The sequence below is a fragment of the Elephantulus edwardii genome, unplaced genomic scaffold (assembly GCF_000299155.1).
Source record: "Elephantulus edwardii isolate Elephantulus edwardi_28Jun2011 unplaced genomic scaffold, EleEdw1.0 scaffold00006, whole genome shotgun sequence".
In the NCBI taxonomy this organism is placed as follows: Eukaryota; Metazoa; Chordata; class Mammalia; order Macroscelidea; family Macroscelididae; genus Elephantulus; species Elephantulus edwardii.
This window is the reverse complement of record NW_006399756.1, coordinates 13607957-13628990: the sequence shown is the minus strand read 5'-3', so window position 1 is coordinate 13628990 and position 21034 is coordinate 13607957. Positions and strand designations below refer to the sequence as shown.

General features: G+C 47.7%; 1 protein-coding gene across 1 annotated transcript in view; it reads left to right on the top strand.

Annotated features, from left to right (window-relative positions):
• SLC18A2 (solute carrier family 18 (vesicular monoamine transporter), member 2) overlaps positions 1-21034 on the top strand; it is a 39034-nt gene that overhangs the window by 8023 nt on the left and 9977 nt on the right. Inside the window, exons 4-13 of the mRNA XM_006879907.1 lie at positions 4419-4477; positions 4681-4764; positions 5053-5145; positions 6180-6269; positions 6718-6761; positions 6831-6891; positions 9784-9879; positions 18371-18449; positions 18959-19010; positions 19940-20003. Of these exons, the coding sequence (XP_006879969.1) occupies positions 4419-4477; positions 4681-4764; positions 5053-5145; positions 6180-6269; positions 6718-6761; positions 6831-6891; positions 9784-9879; positions 18371-18449; positions 18959-19010; positions 19940-20003 (722 nt within the window). The remainder of the gene's footprint in view (positions 1-4418; positions 4478-4680; positions 4765-5052; positions 5146-6179; positions 6270-6717; positions 6762-6830; positions 6892-9783; positions 9880-18370; positions 18450-18958; positions 19011-19939; positions 20004-21034) is intronic.

The window sequence follows — 21034 nt, the reverse complement described above, 5'->3', positions numbered from 1 at the left end:
AAAAGAGAGATTGTGTCATCTCGTTCTTCCCTTGCTTCGCCTAAGCTTTAAGTAGCAGTGTCATCTAGGAACCAATAGATGCTCCACAACCCGCTGGCTTGGGAAAGAGTTAACACCCTCCTGACACTGGGCCAGAGTCCTCAGTTCCCTTGACTTCCTCTTAAGCTTGTCATTCTCTCAATGGTCTGCTTTCTATCAAGCCAACAGTCAGTGGCTTAATTTATTTCCATAGTTACCTCGTAGATTTGAAAGCCAATTGTTCCCCCTACAAATCTTCACTTGCATCTGAACGACAAGGAGGAAGCCACAGGGCGTGAAGGCGCAGAGAAGTCATCCGCCCTAGCTGGTTCCCCCTCTTCTCTCCCGTTAGCCGGTTTGGGGCTGCAGTGGGCTGTGCACAAATAAGAAGTGACCTTTTCAGTTTCTCTGTGGACAGAGAAACCAGCTGTTCTGGAGAGGGAATTTCCCATCCTAGGTGTCCTTAGTGGGGGGCAGGAGGCTTTCCATCTGAAATCAGCAGACCCTGGCAGTGGAATGAGGCCATTTCTTGGGGGAGAAAGGCCTAGAGCTGTGTGTCAGGAAACAAGGGCTCTCCCCAGCACCCTAAGAAGTCCATAGCCCCATATACCTCTAGTAATAATAGAAAGGCAAGCTGACCCATGCATTTTCTTTTTTACTATGTGATTGACAATGAAATTCTGATGATGTCAAGCAAATTTAAAGTACTATTCTGTCTACTAATATTCATTTGCTATCCTCCTTTTTAGCCGTACCGTAGTCACTTTTGGTTGCTGTGAGGCTGAACACTGTAACACTGATGGGGACAGAGAGTGGGGTGGAGCTCCCCGATGAAAACAAGCTTGGAAGCAGGAGTGGCATCCACTTCCATAATAGCTTGCCTCCGGAAACCCTATGAACCTGGAGAGAGGATGAAAGGCACCCAAGCGTAGAGGACTCTCCTTCATAGGGTCGCTATGAGTCGTCTACGACTCGATGGCACTTAACAACAACAACAACATCCTCCTTTTTAAAATAGTGTTGAGAAGATTGAAGACAGGTCTCCTGTCTTGTCTTGTGTGGTAATTGTTGAATCTCTGTCATGTGCCAATTAGTTGAGTCCAACTTGTAGGGACCCTACAGACAGAGTGGACCTGCCCCAGAGGGTTTCCAAGGGTCCATTATGGAGCAGCCTCTCTGCTGGTCATTTCAAAAGCTGACCTTTAAGTTATCAGCTGAGTGCTTAACCACTGTGACACCAGGGCTTCTTCTCAGGCAACACCTCCCACCTCCCAGTTGTTATTAGCATTACAGAAAAACTATCGTGCTCCTTAATGATGGTTTGAGGCATATGGGGTTCCCCCAGAAGTGAGTAAATACAATGAAACTACAGAAATGTAAATATTTCCCACTAATAGAAAAGTGAAGGGATTGTACGCTGTCAAAGGTGGACAACTTGTCAGATCCAGAGAGCAAGGTGGTCCTGTCGTTGACTCACTGCATAATTAGCCACACTTTTATTGTTTTGCACGTTTTACTAGACATTCACTGTCTTATTTTCAGTTTTATTTGAAGTGAGTTGACTGCTCCCTTGCAGTCAGCGGAGGGTGACTGCAGTCTGGAGGCCTCACGGATGCTAGCAGGGCACTTGGTTGTGGGTTTGCCTCAGGGGCACAAACTCCCATCAGCAGTGCTTCCATGGCCATGGCGTTGACTTGAGAAAAGTGGGCCTACGCAGATGCTCATGACTAATGCTGTCCATTTCCTGTCCCTCTGGGACATAATGTGGGGAAGGATGAGCGGTTTACCTGTAGCTCTCTGACCCTGGGGCATTGGACTGTTCTGGTAAGATGGGTGGGTGAAGGGCTGGGAGAGTCTAAGGGTGAAGACCCTGGCATTTCTGGGGGTCTTCGCCTCGGGGCTGAGCTCGTGGACTTGGGTGAGAATGTGGGTACACGTGTGTTAGAATATTAGTCAGCACTGTAGCCCAGTGGTCTCCAGGCCTCTCTAACGCTGGCTGACCCTCTCCAGCTCTGCCCCTTCATAGTCTCATCTTAAGATGAAGGCTTCGCCAGGTGTGCTCTGGAGTTGCCTTTTGGCTTTGTCATTTCGTTAGTTCAGTGTGCTTTGTTAAGATCCCAAGGGAATTAAGAGACAGTAACTCCAGTGCTTCTAAATGAAACACAGCCTTGGGGGAAAGCAGCCTTCGTAAGTGAATGGCCATGTGGATTCAGAACCATCTGGGTTTAAACAGAATTGAATCTTCCCTTTCCTTCCCTGTCTACTGGGAGAGCACACCCCTGTGACTGACGTCCTCTGCAGGGAGGACCTCGGACCGCAGACACTCAACACCTGCTCTGGGCCCTAAAGTTTAGGCACGTTCTGCACTTAACCTTCCTTAGTCTGCATTAAGTTGTTATCATCACCTGAAAACTCAGAATAAAACTACTTACTATATGGACTTGCAGAATGATATGCAACCTGACACACAGGGCCCTGCTTAGGGCCATGGAAAATTCTGGACTCTTCTGGCAAAATTTAAAAAAAAAAAGCCTTCAGCCTCCTTGTACAGGCTCAGCCAAGCTCGCTGACTACTGGTCAGACTTCAGACTGGATAGAACATTGCACACAGCTTGAGGATCACAGATCAGGATTGTTGTAGTTTGATGGGCTTTGTCCTACAGTCATCCCAGGCCTCTGTATGCAATCTCTGGGACCTGGCAGCATTGGGTTTGGTGATGGGTTATACTGGTTATATTTATAGTTATATTTGGTTATATTATGGTTCTATTTGGTGGTGTGGTTATATTGGTTAGGTGCCTTTTGGGGACCTGTCATTGTCAGGCATTGTAATGTCAACCACAACTCCTAGAGACCGTGGGCACAATGGATTGAAACCTTGTGCTGTCTTATGCTATCCTCACAGTCTCCGCCATGTTCAAGTTCATGTTTGCAGTCGCTGTGGCAGTCCATGTCATTGAGGGTTAAAGAGCTGGTCAGGTTAGCCAGGAGAGGCCCTGGACTGGAGGAAATGACCCCAGAGAAGTGAGCCCTTTGATGTCTGATACACACTTCAGTTTCCTCATCTGTAAAATCGGAGGAGGTGGTTTGCTTCGGCCCATTGTGGAACTGGCGGGTGGAACTGCTTGGAAAACCGGCTGTGACTTTTCCTTGAAATGCTGTGAGCATGACTTCCATGAGAGCCAGGCCTCCAGGCTGGGTGACAGGGCCGCCAGGCACCTCAGCCTTTGTGCTCTTAGGTTTGCTTGGTTCCTGCTTGGGTTTTGAAGATCTGGGGCTGGAAGGAGGTCTGGAGATGCCCAGGGCTACTATGGGTTGGAGTAAGCCTAGAACAAGAACCCCGCCAGGGTTGGCTTCTCAGGGTAGACTGGTGAACAGGTGCTTCCACACCACACACTGACCTGTACGTACAGCAGCAATCAGGAAAGAAGGGGGAAGAACAGAGGAGAAAGTGACAGTTAAGGTTCTGAAGCACGTGGGGGGTGCACTCCGTTAATGTCCTCACTGTTAACACAGAGGCTACAGGTTCAAGTTCACCCCGTGAACTCCGGAAAAATCAGCCTACAGGTTCAAGTTCACCCCATGAACTCCTGAAAAATCAGCTTTGGATACCGGGGGTCACCAGGTGTCAGCATCGCCTTGATGGCATCTGGTTTTGTACAGTATTCCAGGCATCAGGGTGGGATTTCCAGATGCATCCTGACTTTTGCTTTCATTTGCCTCCTGGGAGATGAGTGCGTTCTCCCCGGCGGCTGTGGGAGACTTGTCTCTTTTAAGGGGTGAGGCTGGTTTTCAGTCAGGTATGCGATTCTGAAGACCAGGTCTTCCTACCACCCTTCTCAGGACTGGTGGTAAAGCCCTTCATGGACAGTGGTCTCAGGAGGAAATAAAAGATTTGAGATTTTGCACAGAAGGTGAGCCTTCTGCTTCGAAGTTGGTCCAGGTGGGGTTGGCACAAAGGCAGATTTTAAATATTCCTTCTATTCCTCTTAGATGCTCTGCAGTCTTTCCGCTGCCTGTGTGATGGCTTTCCGCCAGAACCGGTTAAGGGCTGCAGCCCCTTTGGGAAAGCTCTCGCCAAGGCTGTAATAATAACTTAACAAGTGGCTGCAACGGGGAGCATGCATTTCAGATGAGTCCTGGGTTCCTTGCCAATATTGTGTTAACATTTATTCTAGAGACATTTCTGTTCCGCATGGCAATCCATAAATGTATTCATGTTCTGAGACAGTCAAACAGAAAAAAGGTCAGAGAAGAAGCACCAAGTATATGAATTTTTAGCAAAGTTGACCAAACACTTGTCCGCCTAATCCCAAAGGAGGAGCAGAGAGAAATCAATAGCAAACCTTCCAGAATGTACCTGGCAGTGACCGGCCTTTTCTTTGTCGTTTTGTTTACAGAATCGGCTACCCGATTCCAATGTTTACGGGATTCTGCATCATGTTTATCTCAACAATTAGTAAGTGCCTGATGCTTGTCTGCTGGGTGTGGGTGCATGCTGCCTCTGAGGACCGGAAGTGGGGGGATGAGGATGATGAAGACTGTCCCATGTGCAAACTGCAGGAAGGAGTTGGTGGGGGAGGGCCAGATAGGGCGAAGGCAAGGATGGGGTCTTGGGAGGGCGCCGAGTGGCCTGGTGACCGGCCTGCCTGTGCCCCACAGTGTTCGCCTTCTCCAGCACCTACGCACTGCTCCTCATCGCCCGGTCCCTGCAGGGCATCGGCTCGTCCTGCTCCTCTGTGGCTGGTAGGTGTGGAGATCTCCGAGCCAGCCTGTGTTCCAGGGCCTTCTCTGCCCCAGGGGGGCTGCCAGCCTGGTCCGCACTGGCTCATTCCTTACAGAATTAGCTGGGACCATTCGAGAATCAAAAGACTGCAGAATGGGGCGGAAGGGTGCTCTGGGAGAAGACCCTCAGGGTCCTTGTGGGGTCTGTTTGGTCTCCGGTTTTAGTAGACTTGACACATTTGGGGAAGAGTCTTGGTTTACTCCCCTGACGTTCCCAAAGTGGGTTTGAAGGTTTCGCTTCCTGTCTAGGCATGGGCATGCTTGCCAGCGTGTACACAGATGATCAGGAGAGAGGCAACGCCATGGGCATCGCGCTGGGAGGCCTGGCCATGGGGGTCCTAGGTGAGTAAGACCCTGGGAGTGGGTTCTGGGAAAGGGGCGTGTCTGTGCTGGGCCCTGGCTGCTCCCTCCTTCATTTCCTATTCTCCTAGACAGGGAGAACCCCAGGCTGGGTGACCTCCAGGTGAGCAGCAAAGGGGCTCAGGAGGCTGGGGTGCTGAGGTCATTTCATGTCTGATATTCATGACTTCCGTCATGCGTATCTGTCTCCTGCACCTGCCTGGGCGACTCCACGCAGCAGAGAGGACAGGCATGTGGTCTGAGTGGTGATTCGGATCCTTCCCTTTGACCTTCGCTCCTGGCCTTCACTGTGGAGCCTGGAATTCCTCGGAAGCTCTGGAGCCTCAGTAGGTGCTGGAGCCGTGAAGTTCTCAGCTGCTGAAAGATCAGCGGCAGTTCAAACCTTCCAGCAGCCCTGCATGAGAAGGACGTGGCGGCCTGCTTCGGTAGAGAGGGTCCCCCTGGAAACTGACGGACCGTTCTGCCTTGTCCTTCAGGGCTGCCGTGAGGCACAACACAGCAGTTGTGTTTTTTTTTACTTGATGATGGCAGAGGGTTTAAATGAATGGCACAATGGTTACATTCTCAGCTGCTAACCTCAAGGCCAGTAGTTTGAATCCATCAACAGCTCCGTAGGAGAAAAGACCTGGAGGTGTGTTCTCATAAATCTTTCAGCACCAAACACCCCTGTGGGGAAGTTCTCCTGTGCCATTCAGGGTCAATATGAGTCATAGTGGCTTGACAGCACCCAAAACAGCGTCAGAAATGAGGTGCTTGTTCAGCTGTCTGGACAAGACAGTGCTGTGACCAAGACTTTATTTCCCTCACCTTTACTTTTGGGGTTCCCTTTTACTTTGAGGTGATCTTTACAGGCTTGTGCCCATTTCTCAGGGCAATCTAGAAGGAAATTTCCAGGGCAACTTAAGAGCAAAATGAGATACAGGAGGACTGAAGGTGGGGTGGAAACAAGAGAGACAGATGGATGGTTCTGGTACTGAGGGAGGCAGCCAGTCCTGGACCCCCTTCTCTCTCTGCAGTGGGTCCCACCTTTGGGAGTGTGCTGTACGAATTTGTGGGGAAAACGGCCCCGTTCCTGGTGCTGGCCGCCTTGGTGCTCCTGGATGGGGGTGAGTGCGTCCTCCGTGCCTGCGGCCATGGCTGCCATGGTGGGGGTGCCCCTGGGTGGGGGTGAGTGCATCCTCGGTGCCTGTGGTCGTGGCCCTGGTGGTGGGGGTGCCCCTGGGTGGGGGTGACTGCATCCTCGGTGCCTGTGGTCGTGGCCCTGGTGGTGGGGGTGTCCCTGGATGGGGGTGAGTGCATCCTTGGTGCCTGCGGCCATGGCCCTGGTGGTGGGGGTGCCCCTGGGTGGGGGTGAGTGCATCCTCGGTGCCTGCGGCCATGGCTGCCATGGTGGGGGTGCCCCCGGATGGGGTTCAAGGCCCCACAACCATGGCCCCTGTAGTGAGGGTGCTCCTAGACAGTGGTGACTGTGTCCTCGAGGCCCCGCCGCCATGGCCCCATGGTGGCTGTGTCAGGCTTCACCTGACGTCTGAAAGAGTTGTCTTCTCCTCATAGCTATTCAGATCTTTGTCCTCCAGCCGTCCCGGGTGCAGCCGGAGGTAAGCAGGGGAGGGGGGAGGACCTGGGGTGGCCGCTGGGCGTTGCTCATCCTGTTTATTGTTTTTCAGAGTCAGAAGGGGACCCCAATAACCACTCTGCTGAGGGACCCTTACATCCTCATCGCTGCAGGTGGGTGTGGGTGGCGGGCCACGTGCTGGGGGAGGGGAGGGGGACTGCCATCACACATGAAAGGCAGAGGGGTGACAGGTCCCAAGTACTGGGCTTCATCCTTCATGAACTGCTGACTCTCTGCCCAGCTCCTGCTTGGTCTTTCGTGTGGGGCCAATTGAAAAGATGTATGTTGAGCTTTGTGGAGATGTCGTGCGGTGACATCTGGGGTCACGGCGTGTCCTGCCACAGATGTTGGCTTGGGCCGAGCTTCCTCACTGTTTATTCCTGTGTGGCCTTGAACTCTCCTTGGGAGCTGTGACCTTGCTGCAGGCGTCTCAGTGGTGGTCTAATTTATCTTGGCGTGTGGGCATAGAGATGAAAGCTGGGCCCCAAGGCCAGAGTGTGCCTCTTCTCCGTGGGCTGAACAGTAGAGATGTCGCACAGTCCTGACAAGCCTCTACCGCTGGGTCAGTTCTGGCTCACGGTGACCCTGAAGGACAGGGTACAACGGCCCACAGGCTCTGATTTTTTTTTCCTCATCCTTCCCCAAAAAGCAACACATGGGTCTGAATTGCTGACCTTTTAGTTAGCAGTCAAAGTCTTTAACCACCACGCCACCAGGGCTCCTTGTTGGCTTGTTGGATACCATTGAGTCAGAACTGACCCGTAGCTGAGCCTCAGTCAGTTTTTGGAGGCAGTAAATCGCACAGGAGTAGATTGCCCATCATTCTCCACGGAACAGCTGGTGGATTCGAACCATGTACCTTTGCATTGGTAGTGCAACTACTTGCTTGCCCTTCTTATTGACTTAGATGACCTAATAAAAAACCCTGAGGTTGGGTGGCTCTTAGGAAGGACAGGGGCTACCTTCATCCAAGGGGATGGACGGTCAAGCCTGTCCCAGTGGTGGTGGCCACCCCCCTTGCCTCGCCTCTGTCCTCTGCTGGGTGTGAGGCTGCATCACAGGGCCTGCCTTACTCTGTCTGACCCTAGGACCTGCCATGAGGGGTGGCCCTTGGGGCCAGGTCAGGAGGGGGCATAGGGCCCTCCGTGTGGCACTGGTCCTTCCTGTTCCTCCCCAGGAGGGTCAGATTTGTCTAAGCCATTCACAGACACTGGTCATGCTGTAAGACTGGCATGACCTGGCCATGCCCTGCTTTGGGACATGCAGAACCAGCCCTTTTCAAACCCCAGGCTGGTGTGTCTTACTTTTCTTTGCCATTTTGCTCAGAGCAGCACATGTCCTTAACTCCTGGTCAAAACCTGTTTATCTCGCTGTTGGCAGAAGGCCTGTCAACCTGTGTGCTGACCCCTTCATGTACTGAGAATTCTCTGTGCACCATGAAGACGCAGAGAGCTTTCTAGATCCCAGGTGCCTGGAGCTCCTGGAGTTGTCTAGGGAAGTGAGGAGGGGGGCATGAGAGGTGGGGCTGTAAGACGGGTCAGTCATCTGGGCAGACCTGTGGAACTGGAAACCCACAACTCCAGCATTTTTTGGAACCCCGTGTCCAGCCCCCGGTAGTTCCTGGGTAGTGCCGAGAGTTGATGAGAATGACTGCCAACTGAAAGGTGGGAGGTTCTAGTCCACCCAGAGGCACCCTGAAGGAAAGACCTGGTGATTTACTTCTGAAAGCTCAGGCGCTGGCAACGTCACGGAGCACAGCTTTTCTCTGACACCATGGGGGCACCATGCGTTGGTATTGAATTGACAGTGGTGGGTTTGTTGTGTAGGCCTTGCTCATGGAAGAAAAGAGAAAAATCCATGCAGCACTAAACCTCAGGCTCTGACTAGGGGACGGAGTTGAGAGTGAGGTGGGGTTTGGGGAGCCCAGTCCCATGTTCTCAGCATCATTTCTGTGTTCCACGTTTAAATGCTGTAAAGAATGAAAGTTGGCCTTCGTTACGTGAGCACCTTAGTCAGGTCTGCACAGTAGTCCTTGAAATCCAGCAAATTAGAGGGTCCAAGGGGAACATGAGGTAACTCGTGGTTGCTGTGAAGCTGAACACTGTTACGCTGATATGTCAAATGCAATAATGGTTACCCATGGTGAACAGTGTTTGGTGGAGCTCCCTGATTAAAACAAGCTTGGAAGCAGGAGTGGCATCCACTTCTGTAATAGCTTGCCTCCGGAAACCCTATGAACCTGGAGAGAATGTAAGTCACACAAGTGTTGAGGACTTTCATTCATAGGGTCACTATGAGTCGCCTACGACTCGACGGCACTTAACAACAACAATGAAGGGGAACGTGGTGGAGAGGCAGCCCTTAGAAAGTTCGCTCTGTGTCTTTTCTAGCTAGTTATACATTTACAGAAGCTTCTGATTCAAAGATTGACAATGAATATAGACACAGATGGCCTATAAATGTGGTTGGTTTTGGGAAACAAACAACAAGGCCCTCTATCCCACTAGGTATAAAATGCACTGGGTCCTTATTGAATTTTCTGGCACCCAAGGCATCATTAAAAAAAAAAAAAGAAAGAAAAACCATGTTCCTTGTACATTGAGAAAGACGCAAATGCTTCAGCTCGTCCGAGTCTGTGTGTAGTCTGGACATTGTCTGCACCACTGGGTGACCTCAAGCTCTTCACTGATAAATTAGAAGCCCTTTTATTTGCTAATAAAGTGGGAATGCTAAAACAAATGATCTGGAAGGCTGCCTCCAGTTCTTTGGGATTCAGTTGTGTAAAAATATCATCATCATGACGTCCACATCGTCAGCAACTCTCCTTGACTGTTCTCTTGCCTTGTTACTCAGATCTTCTTCCAGAAGCAGGGAAGAACTTTCTGGGTACCTGTGCTGGCTGTCTAGGGGTGGGCACGTGGAGTGTTGCTGAGATTGGAAATGCAGGGGGACAGTCAAGCCCCAGATGGAGCTCATGCAGCCTCTTCCCTCTCCCGCCCTTCAAGGATCCATCTGCTTCGCAAATATGGCCATCGCCATGCTGGAGCCGGCACTGCCCATCTGGATGATGGAGACCATGTGTTCCCACAAGTGGCAACTGGGTGAGCACTGGGCCCTGCAGATGCTGAAAGGTTTGCCTCCAGGGACGGTCCCCTCAGTGCAGCCTGGTTGAGCTGTGGTACCAGGATGGTCAGGTGATGGCTCTGTTTGAGTCTTCATGAGGCTGGTACCGAGGGGAGCAGAGAGATCCAGGCAGGGTCTGTTTTATTTCTGGCCTTTATACCTTCCCTGATGGATATAGAATGAATTTGGAGGCATGAGACCTGGGCAGAAAGGAGAGAGTAGAAAGAAAATCAGCATCTCTCCATATCCCTAAACTAGACTAACCATTATTACTAAATAGCAATAAATTTAGCTTTTAAGAGCATGAACTTTTAAGATGGTTTCTAAATGAAACAAGGAATATATGTTTAGAAATTAAAGCCCAACTGAAGAAGCAGACCTTTGAAATGCTCAATGTTCATGTCCCTTCTTCCCGTCCCCCAGCCCACTCTCTGTGAGAGCCATTCTTGATAATTCTCTGTCTTTTTCCAGATGGTTCTGCATTTATCAGCGTATGTATGAAGTGCTTAAAAATCCAAACCCAAATTGAAACTTGTCATTTACCTTATTGTGTAACATTTGGTTTTTCGTCATCAAGTCTTATGGCCATGTTTCCATGTCAAAATTATTTAAATTTTAGCAGAGTTACCAAATTTAAAAAGTCATGAAAAAGAAAACCCAGTCCTGGGCCTCTCCACACTCCAAACTTTCAGCTCTTTTAGATGTGTTTGTTGGGGGGGGGGGGTATTTTGGCTAATTTCTTTGGCTAATAGTTTGTGTATGCTCTTTTTTCTTCTTCCAATTTCTGACCTAGTCCACTGGTATCCTTACAAAGCTGATGACCATTTAATACTCTTGTTGCTCCGTCTGGGGATAAAAAGACCCAGAACATCAATCAGCTAACCCACAGACTTCTCACCCTGTGCTCCTGACACAGTTGTATCACAGCTCTCCGTTAGATTGGCATTCAGTACTGATGTATTGTTGTTGTTGTTGTTAAGTGCCATTGAGTCGCAGGCGACTTATAGCAACCCTATGAAGGAGAGTCCTCAACACTTGGGTGTCTCTCGTCCACTCTCCAGACTGACGTATTATGACTGTGTAAATATTGTTCACAGCTAAGTTATGCAGAGTGCTAGGATTAATTTCTTCTCTTTTTTCACAGATTCTTGGGTGGTTGTGTTTTGGGATTTTTTTTTTTTAAATCCTAGGCTTAGTTTAAAAAGCTTCACCTCTCCATGTTCTTAGTTTTTTATGTAGAATTGGTGCCTATTCTTGTTGTTAGGGGGTTCTGATTCATCGTGCCCCTGTTTTTGTTCCTGCACCATCCCCAATCTTGCTGCTGCATTTGAACCCCTTCTTGCAGCTGCTGAATCAGTTCACCTCGTTGAGGATCTTCCCCTCCCTTGGTGACCCTCTGTTTCACCAAGCAATATCTTCTCTGGGGACTGGACTCTCCTAACATGGCCGCGGTGTATGAGACAAAGCCTCACCACGCTTGCTTCTGTAAAGCAGTTTGGCTGTATTCCTTATAAGAAAGCTCTGCTCATTCTTCTGGAAGTCCATATGGTCGTCAGTATTTGTCACCAGCACCATCACTCAAATCTATCCATCCTTCTTTGGTCTTGTCATGAATGGGCCACGGCACATCTGTCAGTTTGTCGTACTGGGGTCGCTTGCATGTTGCTTTGATACTGGAAGTTGTGCCATCACCATTTAAAATTCCAGCAGGGTCACTTTTATAGTCAGGTGTCGGTGAAGATTCCAGATTAAGGCAGACTAGGAAGAAGATTCTGGACAGTGAAAATGTTGCGAATAGCAACAGTATTTATGAATATTTATGATCTTTGTGAATATTGTTGCTGGGTGTCATTCCTCTGGGAGCCAGCCGCCCTGTGTTCATCAGAAGCCTGCACGTCCCCTGCCACGCTCTCCACTTGCGTTGTCCCCCACTGGTGCTGTCACTGTGTCAGCGCGCCCTCTGGAGGGTCTTTCTCTCCCTTTCTGACTCTCTACTTTTTTACCAGCATGATTTTGCTCTCTAACAACTGGCTTTTCCTGATAACATGCCCAGAGTTTGTGAGATGAAGTCTTGGCATCCTTACTTCTAACAAACATACTGGCTTCACGTTTTCCAGGACAGATTTGTTTGCTCTTTTAGCAGCTTGGGGTGTAGTCACCACCATGATTCTAAAGCATCCATACGTCTTCAGGCTTCCTTGTACATTGTCCAGGTTTCACGTGCATATGAAGTAATTGAAAATACCATGGTTTGGGCCAAGTGCAGCTTAGTCTTTAAACTGATGTCCTTTCTCTTAAGCATTTTAAGGAGGTCCTTGACAGCACATTAACCTAATACAATTCTTCGTGTGATTTCTTGACCTCTGCTTCCATGGGTGTTACGGATCCAAGTAAAAGGAAACCCTTGATAACTTCAGTGTTTTCTCCATTTCTCATGAGACTGCTTATGGATATACTTTTCCCTTTTCCTGTGGAGTTTTTTTGTTATTTGCTGATTGATTTCATGTGCTTTGCATTTTAGGATGTTTCTCCTTCCCCAAATACTTTTCAGATACTTTCCCCCACTTTATTTTATCAATGCTATGTGCAACTCAAAACAATGAAAAGGCTGTAGCCCAATTTATCAGGCTTCTTTTTATAACATGTCAAACCCAGAAATGCCTTTCTATAGGCTGTCATCACTTTTTTAAACTAGACACTCATTTTCTGCTAATAAATGTATGACTTGTTTGTGCTGCTAACCCAAAAGTTACCCTCTCAGGTGGTTTAAACACACCAGTGGCTCCGAGTGAGAAAGAAGGGTTATCCCTTCCCATGAAATTTACAACCTCAGACACCCACTGGAGGGAGGGTCAGCAATGAGTTGATTTCCAACTCAACAGCAATGACTTTGAGGTGATTTTTAAAAAATGTATTTTTTTATTCATTTCAATGAACATCTACAGAGATTTTGGAATTCCATTCTTTCATTGTTGCATTTTTCTCCTCCCCTCCCCTCCCCCGTTCACTTTGAAGTGATTTTTAAGCAAGTGTGGAATTTAGGGTTATTTTCTCCCTTTACAGCCAGCTAATCAAACACCGTCTCTTGCCCCGTCCCTGACTTGGAATCTCACCTCCATCAGATCCTGAATTTCCACATGTTTTTGGATCTGTTTCTGAGTTTCATCTTCTGTTCTTTGATCTGCTTGTCATTACCTTGTCGATGCCCTCCTACTTAATGCCTAAATGTACAATACTGTTTAGTATCTGCAAGGGCGAGCCTCCCCCTACACATATTTATTATTCTTCCTAGATATTTTCTTTCAAAATTCCCACCCTGTCTGATATCTTCAGATTGAAACTTTCTGCTCAGATTAAGCATTGTTCATATTCAGTATATCCAGCCTTCACTCCTCAGCCAGCCTCATTTTCCCTCAAGTCACCAGCCTCTGTGCGACATCTGCCGGATAGATGCTGCCTCCCCTCCTGCCTCCCTGAAGTTGGTCTGGCTTGAGTACCACTTCTTCTGCTGGGCACTTTGGGCTGCTATGGTCTTATACTTAACAGTTGTTCTCTTCAAACTAGCTCCAGGCCTCTCAGGAAGCTGTCAGCAGTGGCTGTTGGGGAGGTTTCTCTTAGGGGTGGTGAAAATGTCCTGGAATTGCACACCTTATGAAAGCACTGAAAAGCACAAGCACACATTTGAAAAGGGGGAGTGTAATATGCGTTATAGCACCAAACAAAGGCACGCTTAGACGGTAACAGCTCTTCAGTGGAGGTGGGGGGGATTCTTGGAGGTCAACTCCAGATACGTACTCAGGGAGAAAACTAGCTTGAAACATCCTGGTCTTCATGAAGGAAAAGGAAACACAATGACTTTCAGAGAGCATGCTATTAAAAACAACCAAAAAAAATACCACCAGGCAGGAAGGACATACTTCCCTCCTCCCACTGCTAGGTTATCTGGCATTGCTGGAGCAGAAATACCACAAGTGAGTGGCTTTAACAAATAGAAAGTTACATTCTCACAGTTTAAGAGGCTAGAAGTTCAGGGCACCCGCTTTGCAGGAAGACTTCGATCCCTTTCAGCTCTGGGGAAATCCCTTGTCTCCTTGTGGCATCTGTGACATTGAACCCCCTTGGAGACGGCCGTGTGTTGTGGCGTCTGTCTTTCCCTGGGTCTAGGGAGTTCACAGTTCCCATCTCTTCTTTCTGGCTAGAGCTTTCTCTCTGCTCTCTCTCTCTCTTTTTTTTAAATTTAATTTAGTTTGTTTATTTTTCATTTCAATGAACATCTACAGAGATTTTGGAATTCCATTCATTCATTGTTACACCCTTCTCCCCGCACACCCCCCCCCCCCTCCCCCCACCCCGTTTGCTCCTCTCCTTGAAAAGCAAAAGAAAAACTCCCTCATTGGTACACAATCCCCCCCGCACCTCCCCAAACCCCACCCCGCACCCCCAAATATAATCCATTCTGCAACCCTCATTGTGCCTGAGAAAAACTGGATGAAATATGTTTATGGCATTGAAGTCTATGGGGGAGAGAATAGTCTAAAAGTATTATATTTTAGGGCATTATTTTTATCGTAGGAGTATTCTCTCTTTTTAAAATATCTTTCCATCTCAAAAACGATTGACTAAAGAAACAGCCTCTTCCTGTAGACTGTATCCTATCTCGTTACCATAACTGTCTCGTTACCATAACTGCCTCTAATGCTGCCTCATGGAGGTAGGGATTACAACACACAGGGTGGTCATTGGTCACATCTGTTGTCAAGGACGCTTATAAAGTGTTAAAGGGTGAGCATGTCATTTAAAGACTAAGGTGCACCTGATCAAAGCCATTGCATTTTCTGTTGCTTCCTATGCATCTCAAAGTAAGGAAGGTAGAAGAGGAATTGATGCCTTTGCACTGTTGTGTTGAAGATTATTGAATATCTCATGGATTTCCAAAAGAACAAAGCAATCTGCCCTGGAGGAAGAGCAACCAGGATGCTCCCTAGAGACAAGGATGGTGAAAATTCCTCTCACAGACTTAGGACTTGTTGTCAGGAGGGAAAGGTAGAAGGTCAGTAAAAGAGAGGAAGACCCTCAATGAGATGGACTTAAACAGTTACTGTAACAAGAGGCTTGACCCTGACAGAGGCCATGAGGATGGGGCAGAGCAGAGTTCCAGTCTGTTCATGAGTTGTTATGAGCCGTAGTCAACTCAACATCTAACAACATCTAACAAACATGGGATGATCGTGTCAGATTATCACAAACGGAAGACTGAGAATCAAGGCCTGGCGAAATGAATGCACATTTTCATGGAACACGATTCAATTCATAACAAGCACTGAATCAGTGGATGGCTGTTTAGCAGAAGAGGAGCCGACAGTCTCTGTGTGTTGTCACTGAAGCTCACGCTGATGTTTGCTCAAGCTGTTGTTAAGATTTCCATTCACCCTGGTCCCTGTGACGTGTGGGCCTGGGGTCCCGGTGAGCCATGTGGCGCTGAGTCGTGCGTGTGGGGTTTGTTTGAACGTGCTCTTGGGCAGAGATGCGCCTTTTTTTTTTTTTTTAAATGTTTCTGATGTCTCCACTTAAACAGCTTACAGTTCTAATTGGATGTGTCCTGGCCATGTGCAGGGCACTGTCACTCGCTTGTGCTCATCTTCTCCAGACAGGGCCGGAGGGCTTGCTGACAGAGTCTCTGAGACAGAAAGGCAGGTCATCTGAGCCAGAAAGCAACCTCGGGCTGCACAGATTCCATCAGCAGATAATCTGCTGGGCCTTATCGCCCAGGCCAGATGCTGGCCTGCTCGGGGCTAGCTCACCGCCCGTTTCCACCAGTGAATATTCGTTCTGCCTGCCTCAGAACAAGTGGGGCTTTCATCCTGTCAAGAAATTCACATTTCGGTGCCTATGTCCTGGGTCTGCCACACTGAAAGGAAATCCCTCATTTCCTTGGACCGCTGCAGTTTGCAGTCCATGGTTCTGGAACCCACAGGCTGCTCTGGCCCTGGTGAAAAGGAGCATGAGGGTGTCCCAGTGCAGAGGAACTGGCACTCTGGAAGCAGAACCCAGCCCTTTCCCTGGGTCTGTGTCCCCCCTTGAGTCTTAAGCCTGTCACTGTTTAGGGGTCTGGTGTGGCCCTTCTGCAGGCCAGTGTGAAAAGGGAAGCCGTTCTGCCTGTGTGAGTACACTGTGTGGCCGTAAACTCCCGGAACATCAATCGAACCTACTCTTCATTTTCATTTCCCAGAATGACCACGTCTGTAACAGTCTGGTGTTTGATTTTGTCCATGGAACGGATCGTTTCTGGTGTCCCTCCTGTGTGTGAAGTCTCAGCCTTTCTGGAGGCTTGATGGCTGGTGTTGGTGATGGTGGAGGTGTGGTGCCAGGCTGGTGTGTCCTTCCAGAGCTAACAGCGTTGCTGGGTGTGTCGGACACTGTCTGCGTAAGAAAGTCCCTGCGCCTTATAGTGTTTGTGTGGAGTGGGCATTTGCTGACTATTGTTTCTTTAAAAAAAAATAGAATGGTAAAATACATACAGCAAAGGAGTTGCCCATTTCTAGCTAGTTTTATGTGTACAATTTAACGACATTAATGACATTCACTATATTGTACGACCTTTAACCATTATCCATTTTCAAAAGTTTTCACTCACCATAAACAGAAAGTCAGTGCCCTCTAATTAATCAGTAATTCCCCGTCTCTTTCCACCCAGCTCCCTGGTGGCCGAAAATGAACTTGAGTGTCTCTGCTTTAGTCGGTCTGTTCTAGCTATTGTATAGAAGTGAGTGACTACTTTGTTGTGTTTTCTGTGTCAGACCGACGTCTCAGGTGTTTCCATGGATTAGCCACTTTGTGGAACGAATCAGAACTTCATGTCTCTGCCTATTGGTTTTTTTATTCTGGTTTATTTACAAAGTTCGTATACATTGTTTTTCACACCTCACACCGGATTTTTCTCATTTGCTTCATCCACCCCTCCCTCCACCTATCAAATTGTGCGACCCTCTCATTACCCACCCCCACCTCCCGCCCTCCTCGCCCCTCTGCTCCCACCCTCCCTCCCTTGAATCCTCAAGGACATCATGGCTCTTAATGGCTGAGTCCACTGAATGGATAGACCACATTGTGTTTACCTGTGCCTCTGTTGGTGGACGCTTGGTTTGTTCCTGCCCTCTGACTGGTATGAGCAGGGCTGCAGTGCAGATGGTGGGCAGGTATCTATCTGAGTCTCTGGATTCAGGTGTCTCGAATGTATATAGGAGTGGACTGCTATGGTGATTCTTTATCCATCTATTGGTGGTTTGTTGTGTTGGTTTGTTGTTTTGTTTTGTTTTTAATTGCAGGAATTAATTTATCTCTTTGGTTGATTGAGAACACTCATAGCCTTGAAGACATATTTCCCATTCATAGGCAAAGCACTGAATCATAGTTGGTATATCTGATTTCAGGGAAAAATAATAGTACTTTATACTAAAAATATTCAGTTTGAAGAGGACGGTGGTGGGGAGAGGTTGGAGCTGACCTGTCAAAACCCACTCTCAGCTGAGCCTGGTCTGACTGGAGGAGTCCCACCCAGCTGATGAAGAAGCTTGTTCAAGGCCATGGCTGCTGCCAAGAGCAGGAACTCAGCTCTGGTCATTGTAACAGTGGGCTGATATCGGCCACAGGAAAGACCACATAGACATTTCTTCTTAAACACAGAAGGATGCTCCTAATGCTTACTGCTCTTACAATAGGGCCCAGAACAGTAGGTACAGTACAGCCCTATGTTTGTTTTTTTGTTTGTTTGTTTTAAATGATTTTTTGTGTGTACCGTCAAATCGGATCTGACTGGTACAGGAGGAGACTGTTCCTCCTTCTCCCGCCGAGCATCTGGTGGATTCGAACTGCATATCTCTGGGATTGCAGTGTAACTTCCTGCCACTAGGGCTACCAGAGCTCCCTAGGCCTATGTTTTTTTGAGGAACAAGATTCTGTGGACACATTTACATGCACGGAAACTCCAGCCAGGAATGAGAGTGGTTGTGGCTGGCTGAATGCTGCATTGGGGGAACATCTTAACTTTTTCTTTTTGCATGATGTTTTTTGTCATTTTCTTCAATGAATATGTATCACTTTGATGACGTGGACTGTCACTGCTGTCCCCTCACATGTGAGGTCTCAGTGGCCAGGCTTAGCCTGTTGCCAGCTGCCCATGTGGCCCCATGAGCAGAGAGCCTGGGACCAGACAGGGGGTGGAGACGAGATGGAGCCATCGATAGAGAAATGGCTTTCATTTTTGGGGTGTGAACATATGAGCAGCTCGGTGCAGGTTCCTGAATGAGGGGATCAGACGGCTCGCCAGTGCCGGATATTAGCTGCTCGGGTGCAGACCCTGGGGTTTCATCTCATGTGCTCTAATCAACATTGCCGTGTCTACAATTATTAGTTTTTCCAGCATTTGGCTGATAGCAGTACTGATAAGGTGTCCCTTTCATAAATTTGCAGGCGTTGCTTTCTTACCAGCCAGCGTCTCTTATCTCATTGGAACCAATATTTTTGGGATACTCGCGCACAAAATGGGGAGGTAAGATGAAAAGAAAACCACGCTCACGCCGTTAGAATAACTAACGTAGCTGTCGATAGTCTGTTCTGACTCACAGGGACCCCATATGACAGCGCAGAATCGCCCCGGACTGTTTTCTAGGCTGTAATCTTTCTGGGAGCAAAGATTTTGCGAACCCCAGAAATCCAAGCCCTTTGCCATGCAGTTAAATCTGGTTCGTTCTGACCTTCCATTGGATTTCTGAGTTTGTAAATATCACCCCCTTTTTCCCGACGAGTGCCTGGTGGATTTGAACTGCTAACCTTTCCCTTAGTGGGATAACACATAATGCAACACTTGGTTCAGTTAAACTGCCAAGCTTTTTATGTGAGTGGCTGAGTGCTTAGCCAGTGTGCCACTAGGGCTTTTAATAATTTTAAGAAATGTTGCTTTAGCTTTGGCTATTACGTGTAATTGTTTTGGTCTCTTTGGAAATGTGGCTGGAGAGGAGCACTGAGCAGTCATTCATCGGTGGCGTTTTCTTTTGACAGGTGGCTTTGCTCTCTTCTGGGGATGCTGATCGTTGGCGTCAGCATTCTGTGTGTGAGTAAAAGGTGACAAAGCGAAGTGGGGCAGCAGTCGGGGAATCAGACAGTTGCCCTCAATAAGGGCCAGCAACAATATTTAGTACCACCCAGGAGTTTCTCATTATTCAGCTTTATTACATTGCTCCCTAATTATTGTCTATGTTTTAAAAATGTAGGCAATGCCCTGTTGTTGTTTTGTGTTGTCGAGTTAACTAAACTCACAGAGTCACTATGGATGCAGGTTGGAACCTGTCCTGTCTTGAGCTGTCCTCACCATCTCACTCCAACCGGCTTGAGTCTGAGGAGTATGTTTTCCTTGAATGCCAATTAGAAACTATTTATTTTTTTAAAAATTGTTATTTTATTCTTTTTTTTGTGTGCGTGTGTGTGTGTATGTGTGCTGTCAAATTGGATCTGACTGGTACAGGAGGAGATTGTCCCTCCTTCTCCAGCAGAGCATCTGGTGGATTTGAACCACACCGGTCTGGGACTGCAATTAGAAACTGTTAGTAATGTTTTACTACATGTTAGACTTTTAACTTCCTTTTGTAGAAATGATTTTACACAGTATGATTCCCTAGACAATCAAAGATAACAAGCTTGTAACAATAGCAAAATGTCTTCTAGACTAAAGCAATGGCCAAGATCTATTCCAAATGAGGCCTTCTTGACTTGTCAAAGATTGGGGTACACTGGGCTGACCTTTGACTTAAGCATCTCACTTGTTCTTTTGTGATAATTAGCCCCCTTTCACCTTCACTTTTAAAGATACAGAGGGTCCAGTTCTCCCCCAAGTCCATCCTTCTCTTTCCTCTTTCTGTTTCTTTCAGGAGGGGACCAATGTTCTTAGCCCAGAGAGAAGACATATTTTTTAAGAATCTCCAAAGTGTTTCAAAGTTAAAAATTAGGAACTTACTTTAAAATAACATTTCTTTTCTCTTACAGATTCCTTCTGCAAAAACCATTTACGGACTCATAGCTCCCAATTTTGGAGTTGGTTTTGCAATTGGTAAGTCAGCAAGCTTTCTGCCTAACTCTGTTCTTGACATCCCTGGGGAAGGTTTCCTTGCATCTGCCTGACTGTAGTTGCTGGAGATAAACCTCTGGAAGCTTGAGAGGCGGCTGTGGGCAGCGTAGCTTAAGTGTGCTACAGATGGTCCTCTGAAGGATCCCTGCTACCATGGACTAGTCCTTTCTCGCTCTGAAGACTCTCTGGAGTCTCTGAAGACTCTCTGGAAAGGCTGATGTTGACAGAGGCAAACTGAGCCTGTGTGCCGAGGCGAGCAAGCAGGAGAACCCCACACCCAGGGCCCATCAGTTGTGTGCCTACCTCTGGGAACAGACGTCCTCATATGAATCTCGGGCGAAGACCTCACGGCTGTTTTTTTTATCGGGTTTAGAACAAAATGCAGACTGAAGCATGGACTGAAACAAGCCTGCCTGCGCCATGGGAATTTTCACAGGCAAGGGAGAAGTCCTCAAATTGTGAAGAACAGTAACTACATATTACTGTTATTAGGGAAAATATTTTGAATTAATAATAAAACCAAGTATTTTGGATTAATTACCATTTACAGTATATAGATAAAACAAACAGTTAAATCTATCATGGGATAAGGTGAGAAATTAAGTCTTTGAGTGGTGTAGGGAATGGAAACTGTTTTGACCTCTCAACATTAGCGTCTCAGTGTGTGTGTGTATGTATCTATACACATGCATAGCTATATGTGTGTGTGTGTGTGTGTGTGTGCGTATAGGTGTGTGAATATATACACATGCTATTGTTGTTAAATGTCATTAAGTCAGAACATACTTATAGCAGACCCTCTAGTGGATTTTCAGAGGAAATTGCTCATCTTTCTCCCCACAAGCCATTGGTGGATTTGAACCACATGCATTTGGGTTGGCAGTGCAATTCCTTACCCACTAGGCCACCAGAGATCCCTGAATACATATATGTAGGTATACGTAACACACAACCACACATATGTGCATATAAGTATATGCAAGTATGTCTACATACATGTGGCAAGTATGTTT